The sequence below is a fragment of the Anolis sagrei genome, chromosome 3 (assembly GCF_037176765.1).
Source record: "Anolis sagrei isolate rAnoSag1 chromosome 3, rAnoSag1.mat, whole genome shotgun sequence".
Classification (NCBI taxonomy): domain Eukaryota; kingdom Metazoa; phylum Chordata; class Lepidosauria; order Squamata; family Dactyloidae; genus Anolis; species Anolis sagrei.
This window is the reverse complement of record NC_090023.1, coordinates 35,027,869-35,051,347: the sequence shown is the minus strand read 5'-3', so window position 1 is coordinate 35,051,347 and position 23,479 is coordinate 35,027,869. Positions and strand designations below refer to the sequence as shown.

Genomic DNA, 23,479 nt, shown 5'->3' with positions numbered 1-23,479 from the left:
AATATTGATATTCTAGACTAACATACTCATGTTAGTCTAGAATATCAATATGCAAAGGGATCTTGTTGCACCTTTGAGACTAACTGAGAGGAAGAAGTTGGTAGCATAAGCTTTCATGGGCTCAGTCTACTTCCTTAGATGCATGGAGGATTTCCCCGTAGATAAGCAAAATAATGACTCTTCAGATTAATGTCTGCATTTTCCAGCCCTTAGCATGGTTTAGAGAGCCAGTTTGGAGCAATGGTGTGAATGTTGGACAATGACTCTGGAAACTAGAGTTCAAGTACCTGCTCATCCATGGAAACCCACTGGATAATCTTGGGAAAATCACATTTTCTCAATTTCAGATGAAGGCAGTGACAAATATCTGAGGAAATCTTGCCATGGAAACATTGTAGTAGGATCACCTTAGGGTCTCCATAAATCATAAATGACTTGAAGGCACCACCATGATGCCTAGAAGAGACTTGGTAGTCATTGACAAAATTGCCGAACAGCTCAGTCTCTTTACTGGCATTTTCCGTTAGCATTTTAATAGAATACTCAGCATTAGTTTTCTTTTTTGAAGGAGTTGGCATTTTTAAAAGATGATAAATTTGTGTGCTCTTGAAACTAGTTTGCTAGTTTTTAATTCTCTATATAAACAAGATTTTCAGTAGCTGCGCTGAGAGCATCTAAAACAACAGCTTTACACCTACACAGTTTGCCCTATCATTTCTTTATGCAGACTGTCAGAGATCTTTGCAAGCCTCACAAGCACAAATAAAACTCCTTAAAGACTTGACAAGGGTAATCTGACAATACATTTTACTGCCTTGGAAACAAACATTATGGAGCAATCTGTTAGTTGGCTATGTTCTTGAGCATTATGCTTCACAATTTTCTGATGGCTCTCTAACACTAACGGGCCACTGTAAATGGATCCCTGTAAGGTTCAAGTATGTTTAATAGAAGAAAAATCTTTCCAGAAGGAAACAATGGGTAGGCTTTGAGCATTTTCATGCATTGTCGTTTGTTCAGGAATGGCACAAGGTTTTCCAGTTAAAGATATTTGCAAATGAATTGCAGAACAAATCTTTGAGTAAGATGTGGCTGAAATCCTATAGCACTGATCTCCTCTTTCCCATCATTGAGAAAATGGTGGTATGTTGGCCATCTGTTAATCTGAACCTGATCTGGATGTGAAGTACTTACACCAAAGACCCAATCTTGCTTTTAAGCAGCAACTTTCTTTTAATGTAGGTGTGTCATAAAAACAGCCAGGTGGCCAGAAAGCTGCCTCTTAAAACCCATGTAGGGGTGATGACATTTCATATGGTGCAGACTGAATTAAAATTAAGACAGATCATTTATTTTGAGTGCTTCAGGTTCCATGGAAGCTTTTTGGTATGGAATATTCTCTTTGTAGTGGTCTTGATGGGATCTCCAGCTGTGTTTAACTGTAGTGTGCACAGCTTTGGCTGCATCTCTTAGATCTGCTGTCCAATTTCCAGCAACTGAAGGGCATTGCTACAGATATGAAGCAGTTTACTAATAATAGGCTTTAAAAATATTTAACATCATCTAAGCTTCAGGGCCCATCATAACCTATTAATAAAAGTCCACAAAACAGAAAGAGAATTTTGTTGAAGTTTGCAGTATGTTTTTACAGTCTGTCCTATTAACTTACCACATCTAAATGACAGTAACTTCAGGAAGTAAGATGAACAGATTTTATGAAGACCCCACTTCAAGGTGTGTATTATAAATGAGAGCTAGCATGTTGGGAGTGGTTTGAGAATTGCACTATGACTTTGGGAGACCAGGATTCAAATCCTTGCCTGTCCATAAAAACCCACTGGGTGACTATAGGTAATTAACACTCTCAGCTCAAGAGGAAGCCAACCCTTGTTGAGAAAACCACATTAGGGTCATCATAGCTCTGAAACAACTTGAAGGCACACAACACTATATTATGAAGGTAGCATAGAGTTTGTTTGCTGAAGGACAGGAGATGGGTAATTTAAATTGTAAGAGATGCTTATCCATTCCCCCATAAGACCATTCTTTGCAAATTTCCCATCCCTCTTTAGGCTCAAAAATATTCTCTTTCCTCAACCTAGTCCTAAAAGTAGAAGCATAATGGATTAGAAAAATTAGCCAAGGAAGTCAGGGGATAATAACATTTGAGATGGGGAAATCCATATAAGCAGATGGGATTTAGGATTTTGCTTACCTGCCACTCTCCCTTTTGCTAGTCTTGCATTCTTTGTTTTATAAATGCAGAGTTGCAATCATAGCTTTGCCGAAGTAACACAGCTCTATAGGCTCTAAGAAGAGTCAGCTGGACTATATCTTAGTTAGCCAGATTGAAATCAGAGTTTGATGGGGCAGGACACACGTATTTGGTTGGACTGTCACTCCCATTAGCACCAGCCTGCGTAGACAAGGATGAAGGAATATAGAGCAACATTAAGGAGGGCACCCCTCTTTTGCTCCTCCAACCATTATATTGGTTATAGTTGTAAATCAAATATATTTAGATGGCATTTAATTATGGTAGGGGTGAAAAATAACTTCAGAGATGGTTGCAAAAGGATCTGACATTGCTGCAGTGTGTATGCAATATTTGTCTTCTTGTCACAAAACCTTGCTGGCTACATTTGCTGTAAGTTCTAACTGATGATTCCCTTGGAAGAAAAGGTCAATGTCCGACAGGTACATGTTGAGCCTCTTCAACACAACTTCCAGGAAACATTCTGAAAGAATTGATCCTATAGGGAAAGGCTGCCAAGAAAAACTAACACTCAGGGGGCATTATGGAGGGCAGTCACCACCAGGAGCAGAACATGCAGTCAAGGGGAGACAAGAGATTCAGAACCTCTCCAGCTAAGCAATCATTTGCCCCATCTAGCTGAGGATAATGGTTCTGAAGTGGCACAGACAGGTGACCAGCAGAAGAAACTCTTCATGCCAAGGAAGGAGCCAACCTTACTATCAATGCAGCAAGAAGAAAAGAAAGATGCTCATGTCAGGAGGATTCATTGCTCAAGGATATATTGAAACCGCATCAATCAGACAAGATGAAGCTAAAAGTTTTGCCACCTTATTGGCGTGCATATCCAGCTCTTTGAGAAAACAGTACCACTTTTCTTCTGGTGCATCTGGGCACCATCAACACTATTAAAAAAAAACTTTGGAACAGATCTCCTTGGACCCTAGAGAGGAAAGTGAAGAGTTTGGAGGCAAAGGTGGATTTCTCATCAATTCTGCCATTGTAAGGTTGGGGACGATACAGGGATAGGTTACAAAAATGGTATTGACAGGAGAGATTTGGCTTCTAGAAACATTGTTTTCACTCCTTAAATGAAAGTCTACTGGTTACAGATGGGGTACAAATCATGAAGACTGAAATAATTCATTTGACAAAAGCATGGCAAATCTGATCAAAATTGATTTAAACTAAATTGGAGAGGGTGAGAAGTTGGAGATGTCAGCTTAAACAAAATTCTAGAGAAGTAGTAGATGGAGAAAATGAGAACAAGAGTAAATCATAGTAGAATATCAGTTACTACAAACAATGCTTTAGATGTCTATACATCAATGCACAAATTTTAGGGAACAAACAAGATGTGCAAGTTACAGATCAGGAAGGTAAATGGAGACTTAGTAGATGACTGCTGTGGTTGGAATATAATAATAGTATGCCATAATCTGTTCAAAAAGAACAGATGAGTAAGTAAAGTAGGGGTAACAGCATTATGTGTCAAATAAAAATTCACTTGTAGACAAATCCATGTGAATGATCCGACTGGATTTGTGGGGCATCTGGGTAAAAATAAAGGGAGAAAGAAATAAAAATAGCACTGTGGTAGATGTTTACTACATGCCATCAAACCAAAATGAGGTGGTGGATGATGTTTTTCTGAAACAAATCTCAGAAGACTCCAACGAGTAAGAACTGGTTGTTTTGGGGGACTTCAATTATCCTGATTTCTCCTACAAGACTATTTCTGCTGAGCATAGGTTCTCCCAACACAATTTATAATGTGCCTTGCAGGTAATTTCCTCTTTCAAAAGGTGCAGAAAGAAAAAAGGGGATCAGAAATCTCCCCCTTGAACCAATAAGAATGAAAGTGGTTGGTACTTTAGGAAGATTAGCAACCATCTGAGACTGGAATTTGTCGTTGTGGGACATATCAAAGAAGAGTGTCATCAAACACAAACCTTGAATTTCAGGAAAGCAGGTTTTCTTAAGATTAGGGAAATACTAGGTAGAATTCCGTGGCTGGAGATGTGAAAGGGGAAAAAAACCAACCAGTATGGATTGTATTTCATGAAGAAGGTACTCCTAAAAGCACAATTCAGTTCAATAGAATAAGAAAAATGGAAAACACCTGAAAAGGCCAACTCAAGGAGGGAAGTGAATAGAAAAAAGCATGTGGGGGGGAGAGAGAAAAGAATAGAATGAAGAATGTATTACCAAGACAAAATACAAATGTGTGCCAAGCTTTTAGGAATACTGTAAGGGAAGCTCAAAATGACCAGAAATTGGCTAAGTAAGCAAGTAGTGTCCAAAGAAGTTTTTTCACAAATGTGTTTGAAGCAAGAGAATGATGAAGGAAATAGCAAGGATAGCAAAATGTTACCAAATCGCAATAAGAAGGCTGAACTTCTCAATACCTATTTTGCTTTGGGGTGTTTTTTTTCCTTCAAAAAGAAAACTGTGTTATTCCATGCATCAGCAGAGAATTTGGAAAGGAATCTAGGTTGCAAATAAAGATTGATAAGGAGTTAGTCAGGAATCACCTAATTAACCTAAATGAGTCCAAATCTGCAGGACCAGATTACCTGCATCCCAAAGTATTTAAGAAACTTGCTGACATACTTACAGAGACAATTGCCATCATTCTTCAGAAGTCTTGAAGAATGGGTGAGAAGACAGAGGACTGGAGAAGGACAAAAATTGTCCCTTTCTTTTAAAAATTAAAAGAAGATCCAGAAAACTATAGGGTAGTTATTAACCTGATCTTAATACATAAATATTATAAAAATGTTGTTCTTAATGTTGATGACAACATCAAGAAAAAAATCCTGTCAAACTAATCTTTTATTTTTAACACACCACTAGTTTAGTAGATGATGGGATGATGTGTCAAATAGGGATGTGTTATTGCCTCAGCTTTATTCCCCATCTTCAAGGCTATAATACTGCACCTATCTTCCAGCAGTCACCAGCCAATCCCTCTCCAATGCCAGATATACAGCTTAGTGGTGTAACATTAGAAAACGTTGACCATTTCCGCTACCTTGGCAGCCACCTCTCCACCAAAGTCAACATCGACACCAAAATACAACACCACCTAAGTTCTGCAAGTGCAGCATTCTTCTGAATGCAGCAGAGACTGTTTGAAGACCGGGACATCTGTAGGGATACCAAGGTACTTGTTTATAAAGCTATTGTACTCCCAACCCTGCTATACGCCTGAGAAACATGGACTGTCTACAGATGTCATATGCAATTCCTGGAACGATTCCATCAGCACTGCCTCCGAAAAATTCCCGCAAATCTCTTGGGAAGACAGGCAGACAAATGGCAGCATGCTGGAAGATGCAAAGACTACCAGCATTGAAGCAATGTTCCGCCACCATCAGCTCTGCTAGTCTGGCCACATTGTCCGAATATCTGATCACTGTCTCCCAAAGCAGTTACTCTACTTCAAACTCAAGGACAGAAAATGGAATGTTGATGGACAGGAAAAGAGATTTAAAGACAGGCTTAAAGCCAACTTCAAAAACTGTGGCATAGACACCAAGAACTGGGAAGCCCTGGCCCTTGAGCACTCTAACTGGAAGTTAGCTGTGACCAGCAGTGCTGCAGAATTTGAAGAGGCACAAATGGAGGGCGAAACAAGCGGATCAAGAATAGGGCTTCACAGCCACCTGCGGACACCACATCTCGAGGACAATCATCCTCAAGCTATGAGGGATCGCCTAAGAACTGCACCTACAATCATAGAATCATTGAGTTGAAAGAGACGTTATGGGCCATCCAGTCGGACCCCCTGTCAAGAAGCAGGAAAATCACATTCAGAGCACCCCCAACAGATAACTAATCAAATTTCTGCTTAAATTAAAAGCCTCGAAAGAAGGAGCTTCCACCTCACTCCGGGGCAGAGAGTTCCACTGTTTGACAGTTCTCACAGACAGGAAGTTCTTCCTAATGTTCAGGTGGAATCTCCTTTCTTGTAGTTTGAAGCCATTGTTCCGCATCCTGGGTCTCCAGGGCAGCAGAAAATAAGCTTGCTCCCTCCTCTCTATGACTTCCCCTCACATATGTATACATGGCCATCATGTCTCTTCTCAGCCTTCTCTTCTGAAGGCTAAACATGCCCAGCTCTTTAAGCTGCTCCTCATAGGGCTTGTTCTTCAGACTTTATCGTTTTGGTCACCCTCCTCTGGATGCATTCCACCTTGTTGATGGAAAGCTTCCTACTAGCATGGAAATCATCTATCAAACAGATGGCAAGCTATTTAACCTCAGCAGACTCAAAACCAAAACCAAGGTCACAACAACATATGTTATAGAACTCCAATATGCTGATGATAATGTAGTCTGTGCTCATTCAGAAGAAGACCTACAAGCCATTCTAAACACCTTTGCAGAAGCATACCAAAAGTTTGACCTCTTAATGAACATCAAGAAAACTAAAATGTTCTTTCAGCAGGCACCAGTCAATCCCTCTGCAATGCCAGCAATACAGCTTAATGGTGTAATGTTGGAAAATGTTGACCATGTTGACTACCTTGGTAGCCACTTGTCCACAAAAGTCAACACTGACACTGAAATACAACACCGTTTGAGCACTGCAAGTGCAGCATTTTTTCAAATGAAACAGTATGTGAGGATTGAGACATTTGTGGGAGTACCAAGATGCTTGTTTATAAAACTATTGTCCTCCCAACCCTGTTATACATGGACCGTGGACTGTCTACAGACATCACACTCAACATCTGGAATGATTCCATCAGCGTTGCCTCCAAAAATACTGCAAATCTCTTGGGAAGACAGGCAGACAAATGTCAGTATGCTGGAAGAAGCAAAGACTACCAGTATTGAAGTAATGATCCTCCGCTATCAACTCCACTGGACTGGTCACATTGTCCGAATGCCCGATCACCGTCTCCAAAAGCAGTTACTATATTCCCAACTCAAGAATGGAAAATGGAATGGAAAATGGTGAACAAGAAAAGAGATTTAAAGTTGGGCTCAAAGCTAACCTTAAAAACTGTGGCATAGGCACTTAGAACTGGGAAGCCCTGGACTTTGAGCGTTGTAACTGGAAGTCAGCTATTCCCAACAGTGCTGTGAGATTCAAAGAGTCACCCACGGAGGGTGAAAGGGAGAAATGTTTCAAGAGGAAGTCATGTCAAGCCAACCCTTGTTGGGACTACCATCCATATGGAAATTGATGGCCTCACTGTGAAAGAACATGCAGATCAAGAATAGTCCTCTATAGTCACCTACAGGCCAACTATCAAAACCCTATGCTTGTAAGGCAATCATACTCAGCCACGAGTCATAGCCTATGATATGATGGTGAGATGATGGCAGTGTTGTGGATGTCACTTATCTGGATTACAGCAAAGCATTTGATAAGGCTTCCTATAATATTTTGATTAACAAATGAACTATACATGGAATCGATGGAAACATCATCAGATGCCTCCATAATTAGTTGGAAATCTGTGTTTAAAGAGTTGTCATCAATGGTTGTGCTTCAAGTTGTAATGAAGTCAAAAAGAGTTACTCAGAGTTCTGTCCTGGGACCAATACACTTCAAGATTGTAATCGATTGTTAGATCAATGTTTCTCAGACTGTGCTCCGTGGAGTCCTTAGGGCTCTTCACTTTTCTCCTCCCCCTCTTCCCCGCATTGCCACCCAAACTCTTACTACTACTACTACTACTACTACTACCATTACTACAAAGACTGGTGGCCATCTGTTGTGGGTACTTTGTGCTTTTGCTGCATGGCAGAAGAGGATTGGACAGGATGGCCCCTGGGGTCTCCTGTTGAAATACTGTTGAGTTTACATTGGTTAAAATTATTCTTCCTTTTAAATATTGTATTGTTCTTTCTTTCTCTTTTTTTGCACTACAAATGAGATGTGTGCCATGTGCTTAGGAATTTGCTCATTTTTTTTTCAATTATTTCTCCATCCATCTGCCACTGGCCTGGCCCGTCTGTCAAATTTTAAAATGCAATGTGGCCCCTGTGTCCAAAAGCTTTCTGATATATATAAATTATAATATAATATAATATAACATTTATTGGGGCTCCATGAGAAACTCTTGCTTCAAAAGGGGCTCTGTGGCTGAAAAGATTTGAGAACCCCTGATTTAGATAATGAAGGGGAGGAAATTCTAAAAATTGTGAAGGATACAAGATTGGGAAGGATAGCTGACATTAGTGTGTCACTGTCAGTAAGAATATAGATTGGAAAATTTTCTTCTTTTAAAAACTATGTCATTTGCTTGTCTCATATGTATTTGTTTTAGAGATTTATGTGTTTCTCATTTCTGAATGCTGTTAATGTGGGCTCCTATGTAAATAAGGCTTCTGCAGCTTTGGAACTGAAAAAGCTCAACATGAACTTTTGTAATTAAATTCTATAATAAAAAGTAATTTATAAAATGAAGTTTAAATGTTAATATTTTGTTCAAATCAGAAAGCAGTGGATTATCTGACACTGAAGTTGTGTTAAGTATGTTTGAGACATTCTTTATCAGCGAAAATATTAATCTGCCTATTATAATATGTAAAATCATGTTTAAAGAAATGGTTTAAATAAATTACTGCCGTAGTACTCTTACAAATTATTGTAGTGGAAAATCATGACTTTTAAACCACATTATTACCATTCATGGATTATTGAATAAAAATGAAATAATATCTAGCTGCATTGGGACAGAAGGAAATACCGATAGTCTTTTCACACGTTTTTCCACCGAGAAATTGCTTTTATTTCTTCCCTTTGTGGGGTGATAGAATTTTGCTATAGGTTTTCCCTAAATCTTGCATTAACATTTGAAACTTTAAGGTAAGTTTCCTCAACCCAAACCATGCCATATACACTATTGTTTCAGTATATGAAAATATCTCTTTGCAGAAAATATAATGGATATAATACAGTCAAGAACATTATGAGAACATGTAGAGCAGTCTTATAGTGACTCCCTCCAGAACAATTTAATTCTACGATTGCCCCTACCCTGGTTTTGGTCATTAAAATCTTTCCCCTTCATCTAGCAGTAGGTGGCAGAGCAGTAGAGATTAGAGAATGTGATATCCTGTTGCTAAGATAGTAATGTCATAAATCAGGCACTCTATAAATTCAAGGAACATGCTTGGAGGCAATTTGTGGAGGTGTTGTTTTTTGTATATCTACCCTGTACTCCCAGTGGAAAGCAGTCCATAATGACTTGATGCCAAACAAAGAGCTGGAGCCAAAACTTCACCAAGACTCCATGGGCAACATTTATTTATTCCTAGCAGCTATTGGCAGCTATCTACTGATACAGTCATTTGCACATATACAGTTTAGTATGCAGCTATCTTTAAAAAGGAGAAGAGAATTGAATGGAGTGATGATATTACCCTTTAAAAAGAAGAAAATGCCCTTGTGAATAAGAAGATTGCTGAGATTGAAGGTAAATAGAATAGATGTGGATGTAAAACAATTCTTAATGTACAGATGCAGGTTTAATAACTATAATAAGAATGTTGATTAATTGGTTACTCAAACCAATCTTGTAACATATTTATTGCCTAAGGTTATAGGAGATGATGTGGGTGTTTTTTTTAAAGGACCTGTATTAATCCCATGATTCTTGTGTACTTGACCATAATGTTACCTCAAATTCTTAATAGAACATTGCAATGCAATTTATATTTTGTTTTGTTTTTTTTAATCTGAGTATATGTTATATTCCTAGTGAATTATTACAGCTAACTGTTGGTTATTTTCTATATTAAACAAAGTGCAATCATTAATACATACAATGCAAAAAAATGTAGAGAGAGACTTGATAGCTTAAGCAAAACCCCACTAAGCAGAAGATTTATTGTGTTTTTTTTTTCAATCCACATGAAGCCACCAGAAAAGAATAAATTTGTCAGTCTCTCCTTGGGTGTCATAATGAGAGAACATGTGGTACATGAATCAGGGAAGTGAAGGGCCTTGGGAAGGGGAGACGTGGGCTGCCATGTCCTTGTTTAGTGAGCAAACACTGTTTGAAAGACAACATAGACAAGAGTCACTTTAGTTTAGGATGGATAGATACAGAACAGTTATGCCAGCAGAATGTCACATAGCATGCTGTTATGATGGTACACCATGACATACGCCAGTGTCACAAGCAGGCTGGTCCAAATGGTTTACGATCTGACTGACAGTATGTTAACTGTAAGCTAGGCAGACTAGAAGATGTTCTTGCTTGAGAAGCCTTCACAATGTATATAAAGTGTGATTTCAGAGGAAAAGAACATAGTATGAAAGGAGCAACTGCTTTCCTAAGAAGTGCAGGGTTCAGCTGGGTCTTCACTGTCAACTCAAAGTGCTACTACATGTTTTAGCTCCTTCAGTTGCCACATGGAATAAGCTACCAGATTAGAGAAGTTTGTGAAACTGAACCTACCTTAAGGTTGTAGTTGTAGATGATATCTCAGGACATGATACCATTGAATCACCAGTGGGAGACACAGTAAAAGTGCAGGACCTGCTTACTTTCAGACAGCAAAAAGTATGAAAATAATAATGCTAAAGGAAATAATGAGCCTATGGATTATCACATGTAACAACCATGTACTGCTTGTACATTTTAGTATAAACTGTACTGGGGATCCATATTTTTTTAATGAATTTTTAGTACATGTGTGCACTTTCAATACAATTTACAAATGATATGATAGGTACTTTAAGTCACAGTTCAGATTTAGTGTTAAAGCATCGTGTAGTCTAATAATGATTTGCTTCACAAACCAATGTCTATCTCACATATGTTCATACAAACCATGGTTGATTTTGCCCATTGTTTTTTTCCTCCTATTATATTAAAGCCTTTTCATTACCAAACACTGAAAAACATTGTTGCATTACAATTTATCTTAACATCTGCTGACTGGGAAGATGAATGCTGTCGTCTTCTGTGATTCTTGGAATATCCCTACACAAAAAAGAAGATTCAAAGCTTGTTTTCTCATCTTCTATTCCAGGAGGAGATTGCTTCTTGTGAAGCTGTCTTGTAAATCTTTTGATCCCACCCTTTCTGAACAAAAATTATTTCAGTCACATCCATTTTTTCAGAAAAAAACCTCACATTTTCTTTTTAGTATTAAAACTCGGTTATGGAGAAATCAGAGGAAGAGGTGTTAGAAGTTAGGTAGAGAGCCTGAAGCATAAGTAATAAGGAGCTTCCCAGTGCAAATAATTTAGGAATCAATGTGACATGATTCAAATGCCGAGGGAAGAGTGGTGATTTTAGTAGAGATACTCTGAATTGTTTGAAGATTAGGAAGCCAGGAAGGAAAAAGAAGATTTGGCAGTAGTTTAAAAAAAACAGCATCAAAGAACATATTAATATTTTAGAGGTTTGATGCTGTTTTCTCAACAGAAAGGTTTTAGAGGCCCACAAATTTAATAATGAAGCAAATTATACATGAAGGAAACATGGGATACATTTGTTACAAGGGCAGAACTTCAAAATTAGATACAAAAAACTCTTTTCTTATTGATAAATACTTTTCCAACAGTGACAGAACCCCTGTGTTGCATTATATTATGTAACTTAGCAAGAGATAACATTACTCCTTTAATCATGTACTGCAACTTTTAATTATTTTTACAGTTATGACCTGTGACCTCACTAAGTGATGAAGGAACAACATCTCATGGTTCAAGTCTTAACTAGTGTGATACCTTGTGTTGTTCCTTCATGCTCTCTTGTAGTCAATGAAGCAACAATAAAATGTTTTTTAGTAAATAAAATAATTGCTTTTGTAATTTTTTGAGAACAAGGAATGCATTTAATATATTTTTTAAAAAATGCAACTATAATTATGATTAGTTACTTGCATTGCCTTGAAAATATAGTTTTAAATACTTAAACTTTAAAGGTTAATTTTCAGGCTTGGTACAGGAGCAGTTAAAACATGCAGAGAAGGAGAAGACGCTTTCTGTCTTGTTGTGTCATAATATCTAGGTTTGCCGTGAAGCCACCTTTTAATAGAGCTTTTTTTGCCATGTGTCTTCCCCTGCTCCAATCCTCTATTTCCAGAGCTCTCAGCACAGTGGTTCCTCTACCTCACTAGCATCTACCAAAGTCTGCAGCTCCATGGATGAAAATGATGGACCTGGTGAAGGTAAATAAATTCTGATTGAAAGTTTGCATGTCTATTCAGAGCAATTGATACATGTAAAATGTTAAGAAAAATGTATTAGCAATCTCTGTGTTTTCTCCCCTGAATTTTCAGTTCCTTTTTAATTAGCAGGAATTTGAATTATTTGTGGATCATGTTCTCTATTTCTTTATGCCATCTAAATCAGGAAAAGCTCTATGGGTCATGGATCAGTGCTTGGAGGCAGCAGAGGGAAGGATGAGGGCAATAACCCGAAACTTGACAAAATGGAAGCACTTTGAATAAGCAGTTGTCTGTTTTGTATTTGGCTGTTCTTTCTCTGAGGGAGCAAGTGCAATGTGGATTTTATGCTTTCGTCAAAACAGAAGCACAAGGATATGTTAAAGATAATGTTTTCCACATCCCAGCTACTATATTCCTGACCAGAGATATTTGGGCCAATGGAATAGCTTGGCTTTTTAGACAAAACTAAAAGCTGTAACTAATACAAAATGCTGTAACTAGTCTGTCAATTGGAACAGCCTCCTAGGGACATTCAATGCCAATTTTGAAGATGCAGTACTGGATCCTAATACAACATTGAGACAATTTCAGTATAGAGCTGTTAATATCTAAAGTGTTCTGGAGCTTAGAGTAGCATTTTTTAATTTTTATCTGTAGGTGTAAAAGAAAGCTGAAAGGAAAAGACAATAACATTTAAGGAAGCTAGCAGGAAATGAATCAACTCATTTGAAGTATAGTGTTGGAGGAAAGTTCTATAGACTCTGCTAGTCAGACAAATGATTGGGTCTGAGAGCAAGTCAGGCCTGCCCTCTCAATAGAAGCCAAGATGACTAAACCGAAATGTCATACTTTGCATATATAATGAGATGTGACTCACTGAAAATGCAGAAGGCAATAGGAAAAGAGGCGGATGCTTGACAAGTAGATTCGTTCCATCAAGTAGGCCAGAGTTTGCAAGACTGAGCTGGACATAAGATGACTGGGCCTCTTGGCGGTCTCTCCTTCATAAGGTCACCATAAGTTGAAATCAATTTATAATAATATTAAATGTACCTAATAGAGGATTTATTGTAAATACACTTATGTGTAGGCTTAGAATAAAAATAGATTATTTCTAAATTAGGATTTAGAATATAGTACTGTAATATTTTAGGAATTGAAGTTTCCAAAAACACCTCTAAAGCACAGATTATAGGAGTTTTAGTCTCCTTCTCTCCCACATTCCAATTAAATCTATGCATCTCTACACATTAGCTACAGAATTGCAGAAACAGTCAATTTGTGAAATTCTATGATGACTAAAGAACAGGCATCAGAGACAAAATGTTCTCTGTATTCTGGTAGCACAATGCTTTGGTAGTCATAACATTTATAATAATGCTTAGAACACATTTAAGACTCTGAATGCCTTTTGTAGTGGACTCTGATTCAGAGATGACAAAGACCAAACTTGAACTTTTCTGTCTCCTCAGAACAGGCAGTCCCCAAGTTACAAACAAGATAGTTCTGTAGGTTTGTTCTTAACTTAAATTTGGATGTATGTTGGAACAGGTAATTTTTAATGTCTATTTTTAATATCTATTTTTTTAGCTCTGGGCAACATAGAGAAGAATTAATATCCCTGTGCCCCTGTTCAGAAATTTCATCATACTTTCTGTTTCTGTAACAATTTGATTTTGAAAAAAAAATGCTTGTTGTGAAAACAAGGATTGGTGATAAAACTTCAGTTGAGACACTTTCCCTCCCATGATAACTCTTTCAGGAATAAATTTTCCTTCCGTGGGGTAGATTTTGCTCCCTTCCTGTTGTCTCAATTCTGTTCTTAGGTATGAGACATTTCTAAGTTGGATATTATACTGCCTGTATATGATAAAATATGAGCCATTCACCAGCAGGTGAAGAAGTCATTGAGCTTACTGTCAGAAAAATGTACACCTTCGCACACTTACAGTTCATCTGTATAGTGTGGCACAGTAGCATAATAGCACTAATACTTCTACTCAGCCTCCAATTTAACTCCATTTTTAGGTTTAAAAAGTTATTTCATTGTTTAGATGATTTTCAGCTTTTGCTAAGGGTATAGCTAAAATGTCCTCAGCTACTAATATCCATTCTGATACATTCAAATTATTTTATTGTGAATTATACTGAGCTAAAACCACAAAATAATAGTCTTTGATGTACAAGACTGTTATGACAAGCATAATGAAATAAATTGAAATTAATATTTTCCTACGTAGTGTAGAAACAGAAGCTCGCAATTCACAATAGTTTAGCCATTGAGCAGGATACAAATCAAGTCATGGTTTTATTTCATTGAAGGAAATATAAATTTCTGAATAATTTTGTGAGTCTGGATGCAGAAGTAGACAGTTTCTCCATCCTCCATTACTTTGGTCGATTGAAGATGTCTCAATATCAAGGTGGAACTGACCAGAGGCTATGTTGCTTAAAGGTAATGAAACCAATTTGAGTTTTATCGAGCAATTCTGAGGTATGTAGGTGCCATCCAAAGTACTGAATCCTATTCCCAAAATAGGCTCAGCACTTTGGATAGCTCCCATAAACCTAGAGATATGCCTATAAAATTCAATATGGATTCTTTACTTTGAAGCAATGTTGGTGAATGTTAATTATGCAGTGGTGAGTCCAAGGGAAGAGACTTTTTTATTACAGAGGAAGGAAGGTATTACAAAACTCTGCAATAGCCAAAAAATGGACATGCAAGCATAAGGCAGAATTACACTTGCATATGTCCTTCACAGGAGTTGCGGGAAAACTAAACTGAACAATGATGTATGTATGTGTTTACATAGATTCAACAAGTAACAGTGGATTCAGGGATGTTCTGTCACAGGCATGGGCAAACTTTGGCCCTCCAGGTGTTCAGATTCTATCTCCCACAATTCCTAATAGTCTCAAGCCCCTTCCTTTTCTGCTTAAGTGGCTAAGGGGGAAAAGGAAAGGGCCTTAGGTCGTTAGTAATTGTGGGAGTGGAAGTCCAAAACCCCTGGAGGGCCGAAGTTTGCACATGCCTGTTCTATTGGAATCGAGGTACTCAACACCTTACTAACTTCTGGTGCTCTAAAAACAGTAAAAAAAATTATATATAATCAATCAAACTAATGTAACAGACATTAAACATTTCATATATTATTGTACATTTAATACACATGAACAAAGAAATTTGAATATAGCGGGTAAATATTAGAATGTCTAAATATTATAGTATCATCGTGGCAGCCACAAAAACAAAGTTTCTGAAGTATAACAACTACTTTCAAAGTAAGTACCATGCAATTAAACAGGAAATAACACTTCAAAGCCAGAAATGTTTCCAAATTTTGTTACATAGGAGCTCTAACCTGGAGTTTTATGGGAAAAATTCAAATTATATGTGACTGTTCTTGAAACACTGTTGTCAGGTAGATCTAAACCATTGGCTTAGTGTACCAGGGTCTACTGTGAAAGCAAGGCCTCAAGGGGACATTTTGCCCTAATTCTTTCAAACAGACTCTGTTCCTACTGTTTAAGAGCCAGAAATTTACAAGCACAGAAGGAGGGGAAGAGATTGCTGTTTGTAAGGGGTATTCCTAATATTGAACTGGTTGAAACACACTTCATGTGTTTCATGTGTTCTGGGCCTTTAAAAAAACATATGAGACACTTTCATACAGTATTTCTAGTTTGTATTTCTAGTTTTCTGTATTTCTAGTTTGAAGAATAACGGTGCTCTAATGGCTACTAGAAATGCAAGAACTTTTTTCTTTACTGTTTTGACTGACTGATTTCTTAAAGCATCTGGTGCCCAGGTTGTCTGCGTGGGTGACATTATTGAGAACACTTGTTTAAAAAACTAAATATTTAAAGCAGAGGGGGAAATAGCACTTATCACATGAACAAGTTTATAGAGGTCTCACTTTACAGGATGTAATAAAAGAAGTGCTCGAGTGTTAGACTTCTTTTGTAGATAGATTTAATTGTGGTGGGCTGAATGAATTCAGCATTCATTTGAGATTAATCTTCTACCTGAGCCAATCACAAAAATATGGGTTTTTTTTCTTTAAAAGAGTCACATATACAGCAAGATTGTAAATATGTTAAAACTCAATCCACTATCCACATTCTTGACCTTTCATAATTTATGGGATTGAGTTTGTGACATGTATGTAATATTATTGGAATAATATTTCTGTTCTTAAACCACAGAGTTAAAATATGTATGCTATGTCACATCTGTGTTACCTTCCCTACCAATAAAAATGTACTAATGATTATTTTCAGAAGTGTTAGAAGAAGGCTTCCAGGTTCCAGCCTCTATAGCAGAAAGATATAAAGTGGGTCGGACTATAGGAGATGGAAATTTTGCCATTGTAAAGGAGTGTATTGAAAGGTGAGAGAGATTTCTTGCTTATTCCTGTTAAAGCAGTCACTAATGCTAAGCTTTTCCAGAATCGTGTCTTTATTTGCAGCACATATGGAACAAAGTAATGTCTCTGCTCCATATGTACAAAATGAAAAAATCCTACTCCAGCTATAACTCTAAAGTGTTTTGCAAGAAACAGTTTATAAATTCAGTGCCCCTTCTGGGAGATCGTTCGAGCTTTTTCATTGTACTAAAATAATAGGCTGGAAATAATTTTTCTTGGCAATTGGAAAACAAATGCCCACAGGTTTTGCTTCAGACTGATTTCCAGAGACACCAGTGTTATTTACACCTGGTGCCCTGGGCATCGGTCCTTATGTCTCTAAATGTTACTTGCCACACAGATCAGAGAAACATAAATTCCTGCCTTTATGCAGGATCATGTTGTCTATCCTTTGAGCCCAGTATGTCTGACTCTCAGTGGTGGCAGTTCCCAGGTCTCAGGAAAAGGTTTGTTGCATGTTCAGACATGAAATGTTTGTCTTTGAATATGATTTTCCTGCTTTTTGGCAAGGGGTTGGACTAGATAGCCCACAAGGTCTCTTCCAATGCAGTGATTCTATAATCTTCTTGCAAATCAACTCAGAATTTGGAAAAGTTATTTTTGGGGACTACAGCTCCTAGACACCCCCAGCCATTATGGCCAGTATGCTTACTGACATCTTCTATACACTATAATCCAAGAATCAACTTTCCCAACTCTGGAACAAGCACTAAATAGGAGAATAACCTTTGATTCAAGATTATGCATAGCTTGGCATGATGTCACTTTAGTTGGAGTAAATTACACCAATAAGTTGAGTACCAAAACAAACTGTGTATTTATCCTGATTTCATATCTCCAAGAAGTTCAGTTTCACTGGAGAATGGAGGAGTCACGGGGGAATTGAATCCAAATATCCCCCTCCTGAATGCCTGTGAAAATCCATTTGTTTGATCACAATTAGAGGGTACCTGTTTTTGAGTTTATTACCTACAAGCAAACTATCTTTAAAAGATGGTTGTGTACAAAAACGAATAATATGCCCTGTACATGTACTGAGGGTAAGTAGTATTTAAAGATGCAGAACAAAGTTAGTGGTCTTTCATTTAGCTACACTAGGATATTTATTATTTCTTTGCTCACTCATTTTCCTTGGATACTTGTACTTCTAAAAGTTTATTTATTTATTTATTACACTTATATATCACTTTTCTGACCCCTAGGGGGACTCAAAGCAGTTCCCAAGATAATCAATTGCAAAATTCAATGCCTTACATGTATAAAACAACAAATATCAAAACAACAACAACAATGATTAAAACCATTAAAATTATAAAACTATAAAACAACAGTTCAATTGAAGTTTTAACTAATTGCAATGCTAGAAATTTAGGGAGCTCAAAACCATTCCATATGGTCAGGAGAATAATTGTTTTTGGGGAGAGCAATGTCATAGTTCCAGTCTCCACCATCAAATCTAAAAGATGTTGTACCATCACATGCTTGTTAGATCAACTGCATATTAATTCTCTGTAATGTATGCTTGGTTTCTTTTTTTATAATACACATTTTAATATAGCATAAAAAGCAAGAAGTGTTGGATTGCTGTAAGTTTTTCGGGCTGTATGGCCATGTTCCAGAAGGATTCTCTCCTGACGTTTTGCCTGCATCTATGGCAGGCATCCTCAGAGGTTGTGAGGTCTCTCAGGCTTTGAAGCTGCAAGGCCATTCAGTGCTAATCAAGGTGGCCAGTTGCAACATTCACATTTGCCTCCAACAGACAAGAGTTCTTTCTCCCACCCTGGACATTCCACAGATATATAAACCTCACTTGCATAATTTTCAACTGATCTCACAACCTCTGAGGACGCCTGCCATAGATGTGGGTGAAACGTCAGAAGAGAATGCTTCTGAAACATGGCCATACAGCCCAAAAAAATTACAGCAACCCAATTATTCCAGCCCTGAAAGCCTTTGACAATACAGCAAGAAGTGTCCTTCAGGTTATGGCATGAAGTTATAACTAGCCAACCTCACTGCTTTGCTTTTTGCAGTGCAAAGAATATCCAGGATGTTTCATTCACAGAGATTAAATGATTTGTAAATTGATTAGGCCTTTATCATATTTTAATTTGAAGCTCGTCTTCAGAATAAGTGCATGCATATAAAGCTCTTCCTCCAGTGAAATGGTGCCTCATTTCTTGCAGTTATGTCAAGAAGCCCTCTAGCGGGCAAAACATGAGGATGGCTAGCATAAAATAAAATGGAAATACTACACTGAGTCTTCTCATAGGCATTTTGCTGCAGAATGTAAATAAGCATGGCTTGAATGCATTTTTCCTTTCTGCCAAGCTTTCTCTTTGAATTTAGTCTTAGGTGTTTTAAACTTTTCATTTTACTTCTGTTTTATGGTAACAGTAAGCAGTCCACATTTCAATCCATTCAAACCATAATGCAATGCCTCTCCAAACCTTGATGTATGTTCTAAACAGAGCAGTGCAGTAATTTCTTCAGAGAAATTTCTCATCTTTTTTTTCCTGGGATATGTTCTGAGACTTATCCTTTCATATCATCCTTCCTTAGGGAGAAAAAACATTCTGCTCATTTTCTGAATATTCATACTTATATTATTATTATTATTATTATTATTATTATTATTATTATTATTATTTGAAACACAACAAGATTAGCATACAGCAAACAAGATCACTATGCTGGCTGTTGTATTGGATAACATGCCAGATGCTTCCCAAGTGTCTAGGACTGTGTGATATATCGGTAAATAATGCATGCAGATCTGAGTAGGGTGACCTTTTGCAGCTGACAGATGGTAATTTTGTCAGTGCCAATTGTGTTTAAGTACAGGCCAAGGTCTTTAGGCACTGAGCCCAGTGTACCAATTACCACTGGGACCACCTTTACTGGTTTGAGCCAGAGTCTTTGCAGTTCAATCTTTAAATCCTCATATCGTGTCAGCTTTTCAAGTTGTTTCACTATTATTATTATTATTATTATTATTATTATTATTATTATTGATCTTTGAATCAGAAACTATTGCTCATTATTGTATTTTCCTTTATTCTATTTCTTTCTTTCTTCTGCCTCTTACTAGGTCAACTGGTAGAGAATATGCCTTGAAAATCATCAAAAAAAGTAAATGTAGAGGAAAAGTAAGTAAAAGATTTCAAATGTGGATCATGCCAATGGTGGGCTTTCTTGTCAGTGGTGTTGTAAATCAAATCCATGTTTTCTTCTAAAAGGAGGTGCCCAAGGTGTTAAACTTGTTTTGTTGTTCATTGCCTGATATAATTTCTTCAAATCTGGGCTAAAACATAGACTGGATCCAAACTGACATAGAAGGCCCCAGTTTCCAACTGCATTTGTTCTATAGTGTATTTATCTTTCAGTGCAACTACACTATAGAACAAATGCAGTTGGACACCACTAACTGCCATGGCTGAGTGCTATGAAGTTGGGAGTATTGCCCTCGCTAAACTGCAAAATCCAGGATTTCATCACATTGAGAGATGGTAGTCGAAGAAGTGTCAAACTGCATTAAAACTACAGTGTAGATACATTTTTAGACAGTTCATGTTCCATTTCAGTAATAAGAGCCATCTCAATTTTGACTGCATCTGAATATATTCAGTTGAACAGTTAGCTGTGAAAGCATTTTACCTTGAACTTTTATTTTTCTGGAAATCTTAAGACAGGCAGGCTAATTGCTCACAAAGTGCTTAAACATTCAGTCAACCTATTTGATGTATTTGTATGCCTTCAAAATGAAAAAGATCTAATTCTCATAATAATTAACTACTGACACAATGTGGAACATGAATAATTAGAATACACACAGACACACACACAATCAAATGAACAACATTTCACAAACTAAATTAGTCCTTACATCAATAATTCTACAACAAAAGCTTTTAAAGAAGTACAGCAAAATATAATTAACTATTCTTTTGTGGTGGTACAAATTATGTTTTTATTACAATAGTTTTGAAAAAATTAAATGACCAACTATGCAATTCTTTACAAATTTGCTCAAAACTCCTATTAAGTTAAGCAGGGCTTACTCTCAGAGAAATTGCCATAAGGTTAAGGGCTAAATGACTACAGTGTGCTAAAATATAGTCTGTTCACATACTTTTTCCTCTACCCTTGCATTATATTAGTGTCTCTTATGCCAGATTTGTAACATTGGCTGAAAATGGTATTAATGTGTACAGATTTTACAATTTCTTAATGTATTCTCAGAATTGGATGCCTGCAGTTGAATCCTCCATGAAACAGTAGAAATGAAAAATAAGTGAGTGTCTTCTGATTTGTTTCTTTTGTTTGTGTTTTTCCTGACTCCTTTTGTTTTATATGGCAGGAGCATATGATCCAGAATGAAGTTTCTATTTTAAGAAGGGTCAAGCATCCCAATATTGTTCTTCTGATTGAAGAGATGGATATGCCCACAGAGTTGTACCTCGTCATGGAGCTTGTAAAGGTAAAAGAAAAATACCAATTAATAGTTCCCATGCACTACGTTTCCAGTCCCATATGAAAGCACAGGACATAACTCTGCTTGTGTGTCATATCAGAGAACAATTTTCTTAATTGCCTGAGAAGAACCTCTTAAGGGGAAGCTAGCTGCTTAATCTTAGTGTAAAATCTCAGAATTGAACATAGTCTCATGTCTTCCCTGGAAGCAGCAACCGAAGGAGGTGATGAGCCAAAACTCTTAAGGCAGGAATGGGGCTCAGGGGGCCACCAGATATTGTCAGATTGCCAGTCACATCAGATCTAGCAGTATAGCTACTCATGAGGAAGGTTGGATATTGTAGTTTAACAGTGTCTCCCTGGCAGATCTTAATGCTCTAACCCAGTGGTTCCCAATCTGTGGGCTGTGACCTACTGGTGGGCCACAAAAACCTAAAATAAGATTTGTGGCTCTAGATTATTAAATGTGGTTTTCTGTGGCTGAGCAGATGACAACTACTGTATTGAATATGTTCTGTATCACAAACTAGAGCTGATGTGGTCTATCCAATGCGGTTTTCTGAATCAGCACCCCAAATAACCAGACCAAATCTAAAGTTGACCAAAAACTGATTTGTAACCCTTTTGGTACTAATGTTAGAGAGTGGTCCCTGGTCAAAGTGGTCCCTGGTAAAAAAAAAAAAAAAAAGAATGGGAACCACTGCTCTAACCAGTTTATAGGGAAATATACATTCAGACAGGTAATTATGTGAGATGTGGCCAGTATTTTCTGTTTTATTTTCTGTCAATTCTCCATTGCTGCCTAAATAGGACATAATCCCTGTGCAGAGATGCACATCCCTTGGTGAGTGCAATGGTAGTTAAACTTGCAAGGGTTGTTTACTTGTTTTATAGAAGCAAGTAAGCAAGTTGTACAAGTGTGACCTATCTCTTTCCCAGTATCTATGAGAATTGTGCAAATAGGTTACTGGCAGTGGGGAATGCATCCCTCCCCAATCCTTTTTCTGCCTTAATCTGGAAGAAAAACAAGATACAAAATAAAATAAATATTTCCCCAACATTAAACTGCCAAGCTAATGCCAAAGAGTACTAGCAAATTAACCCATTCTGTAGCATTATTGAGATAACATTTGGCCATGGTGCTAACAAGAACTCCAAAAATCTAATGGCAGAGACTCAACCCCCACACCTGAGGTTACAAATGACAGAAATTCAAGTTCTGAAGTTTTGATTCCAAATCTACTTCACCAGTGATTCCCAGACTCTGTTGCCCCAGATGTTTTGGACATTAACCTCCAGAAATCCCAGTTCCCTTGGCCAATGATCAGGCATTCTGGGAGCTGAAATCCCAAACATCTAGAAGAAGAGATTTGGAAAATACTCCACTTCACTGCGTGAAATCATTGGAATAGAGTTTAAATGCGGCAACTTTTCATAGTTACAAAGATACTCACATTTTCTCAACTGCATGTGAGAGCTATTCTAAAGTACTTGACATTTTTATTCAGAACAGGTTGGTCATCTCCTCCTCTGAACAAACTTAGTTATGTGTTATTTTTCAATTACTGTAGCCAAATATGTCTGAAGGATGCTGAATCATCCATTCGCAACTGCTGGTTGTATTCTCTCTCTTTTTGCACAGCATGCCCTTTACAATTGAGTAACCATCTGCTATGGACTGGCTTTTGAAGACCTACATTTAAATTAAGTTCAAGCTCCCAAACTGGAAAGTTATTCGAGCGGGGAAAAAAACTTATTGTGGTGGAGCACCAACTTTTGACTTAATACCATTTTGCATTAATTAGCAGTAGCAAATTTGATATAAGTCACTGTTTCGAACACGTTCTCATATCATGGAAAGCATATTGGGTGTAGTTGAGTAAAGGGTCTCAGAACTGAGGAAAACTCTTCATAAGTAGAAATAAAAACACATTACAAGTTGTACTTGAAGAAGGAGAAAGAACAGGTTTCCAGGAAAGCTGCCTTCCTTCACATTCAAGACTAGCACTGTTTTAATAAACTTGATTTATTATGGGATTTCATCTTGCTGCGTGTAGGATCTAATTTTGATTTCACATGCAAGCTAGTAAATAAATAATTGGTTACTGTATTTCTGGATTGCAACACCTTATGTTCATGAGTGACAAGATTGTTTCTCCTTAAAAGTAAAAAT

General features: G+C 37.3%; 1 protein-coding gene across 3 annotated transcripts in view; it reads left to right on the top strand.

The window, feature by feature from the left end:
* Positions 1 to 23,479, top strand: part of DCLK1 (doublecortin like kinase 1) — a 247,634-nt gene that overhangs the window by 185,979 nt on the left and 38,176 nt on the right. For all 3 annotated transcript variants that reach the window (XM_060770818.2, XM_060770820.2, XM_060770819.2), the window contains 4 exons: positions 12,319 to 12,403; positions 16,688 to 16,796; positions 19,925 to 19,982; positions 21,194 to 21,313. In XM_060770818.2, coding sequence (XP_060626801.2) covers positions 12,319 to 12,403; positions 16,688 to 16,796; positions 19,925 to 19,982; positions 21,194 to 21,313 — 372 coding nt within the window. The remainder of the gene's footprint in view (positions 1 to 12,318; positions 12,404 to 16,687; positions 16,797 to 19,924; positions 19,983 to 21,193; positions 21,314 to 23,479) is intronic.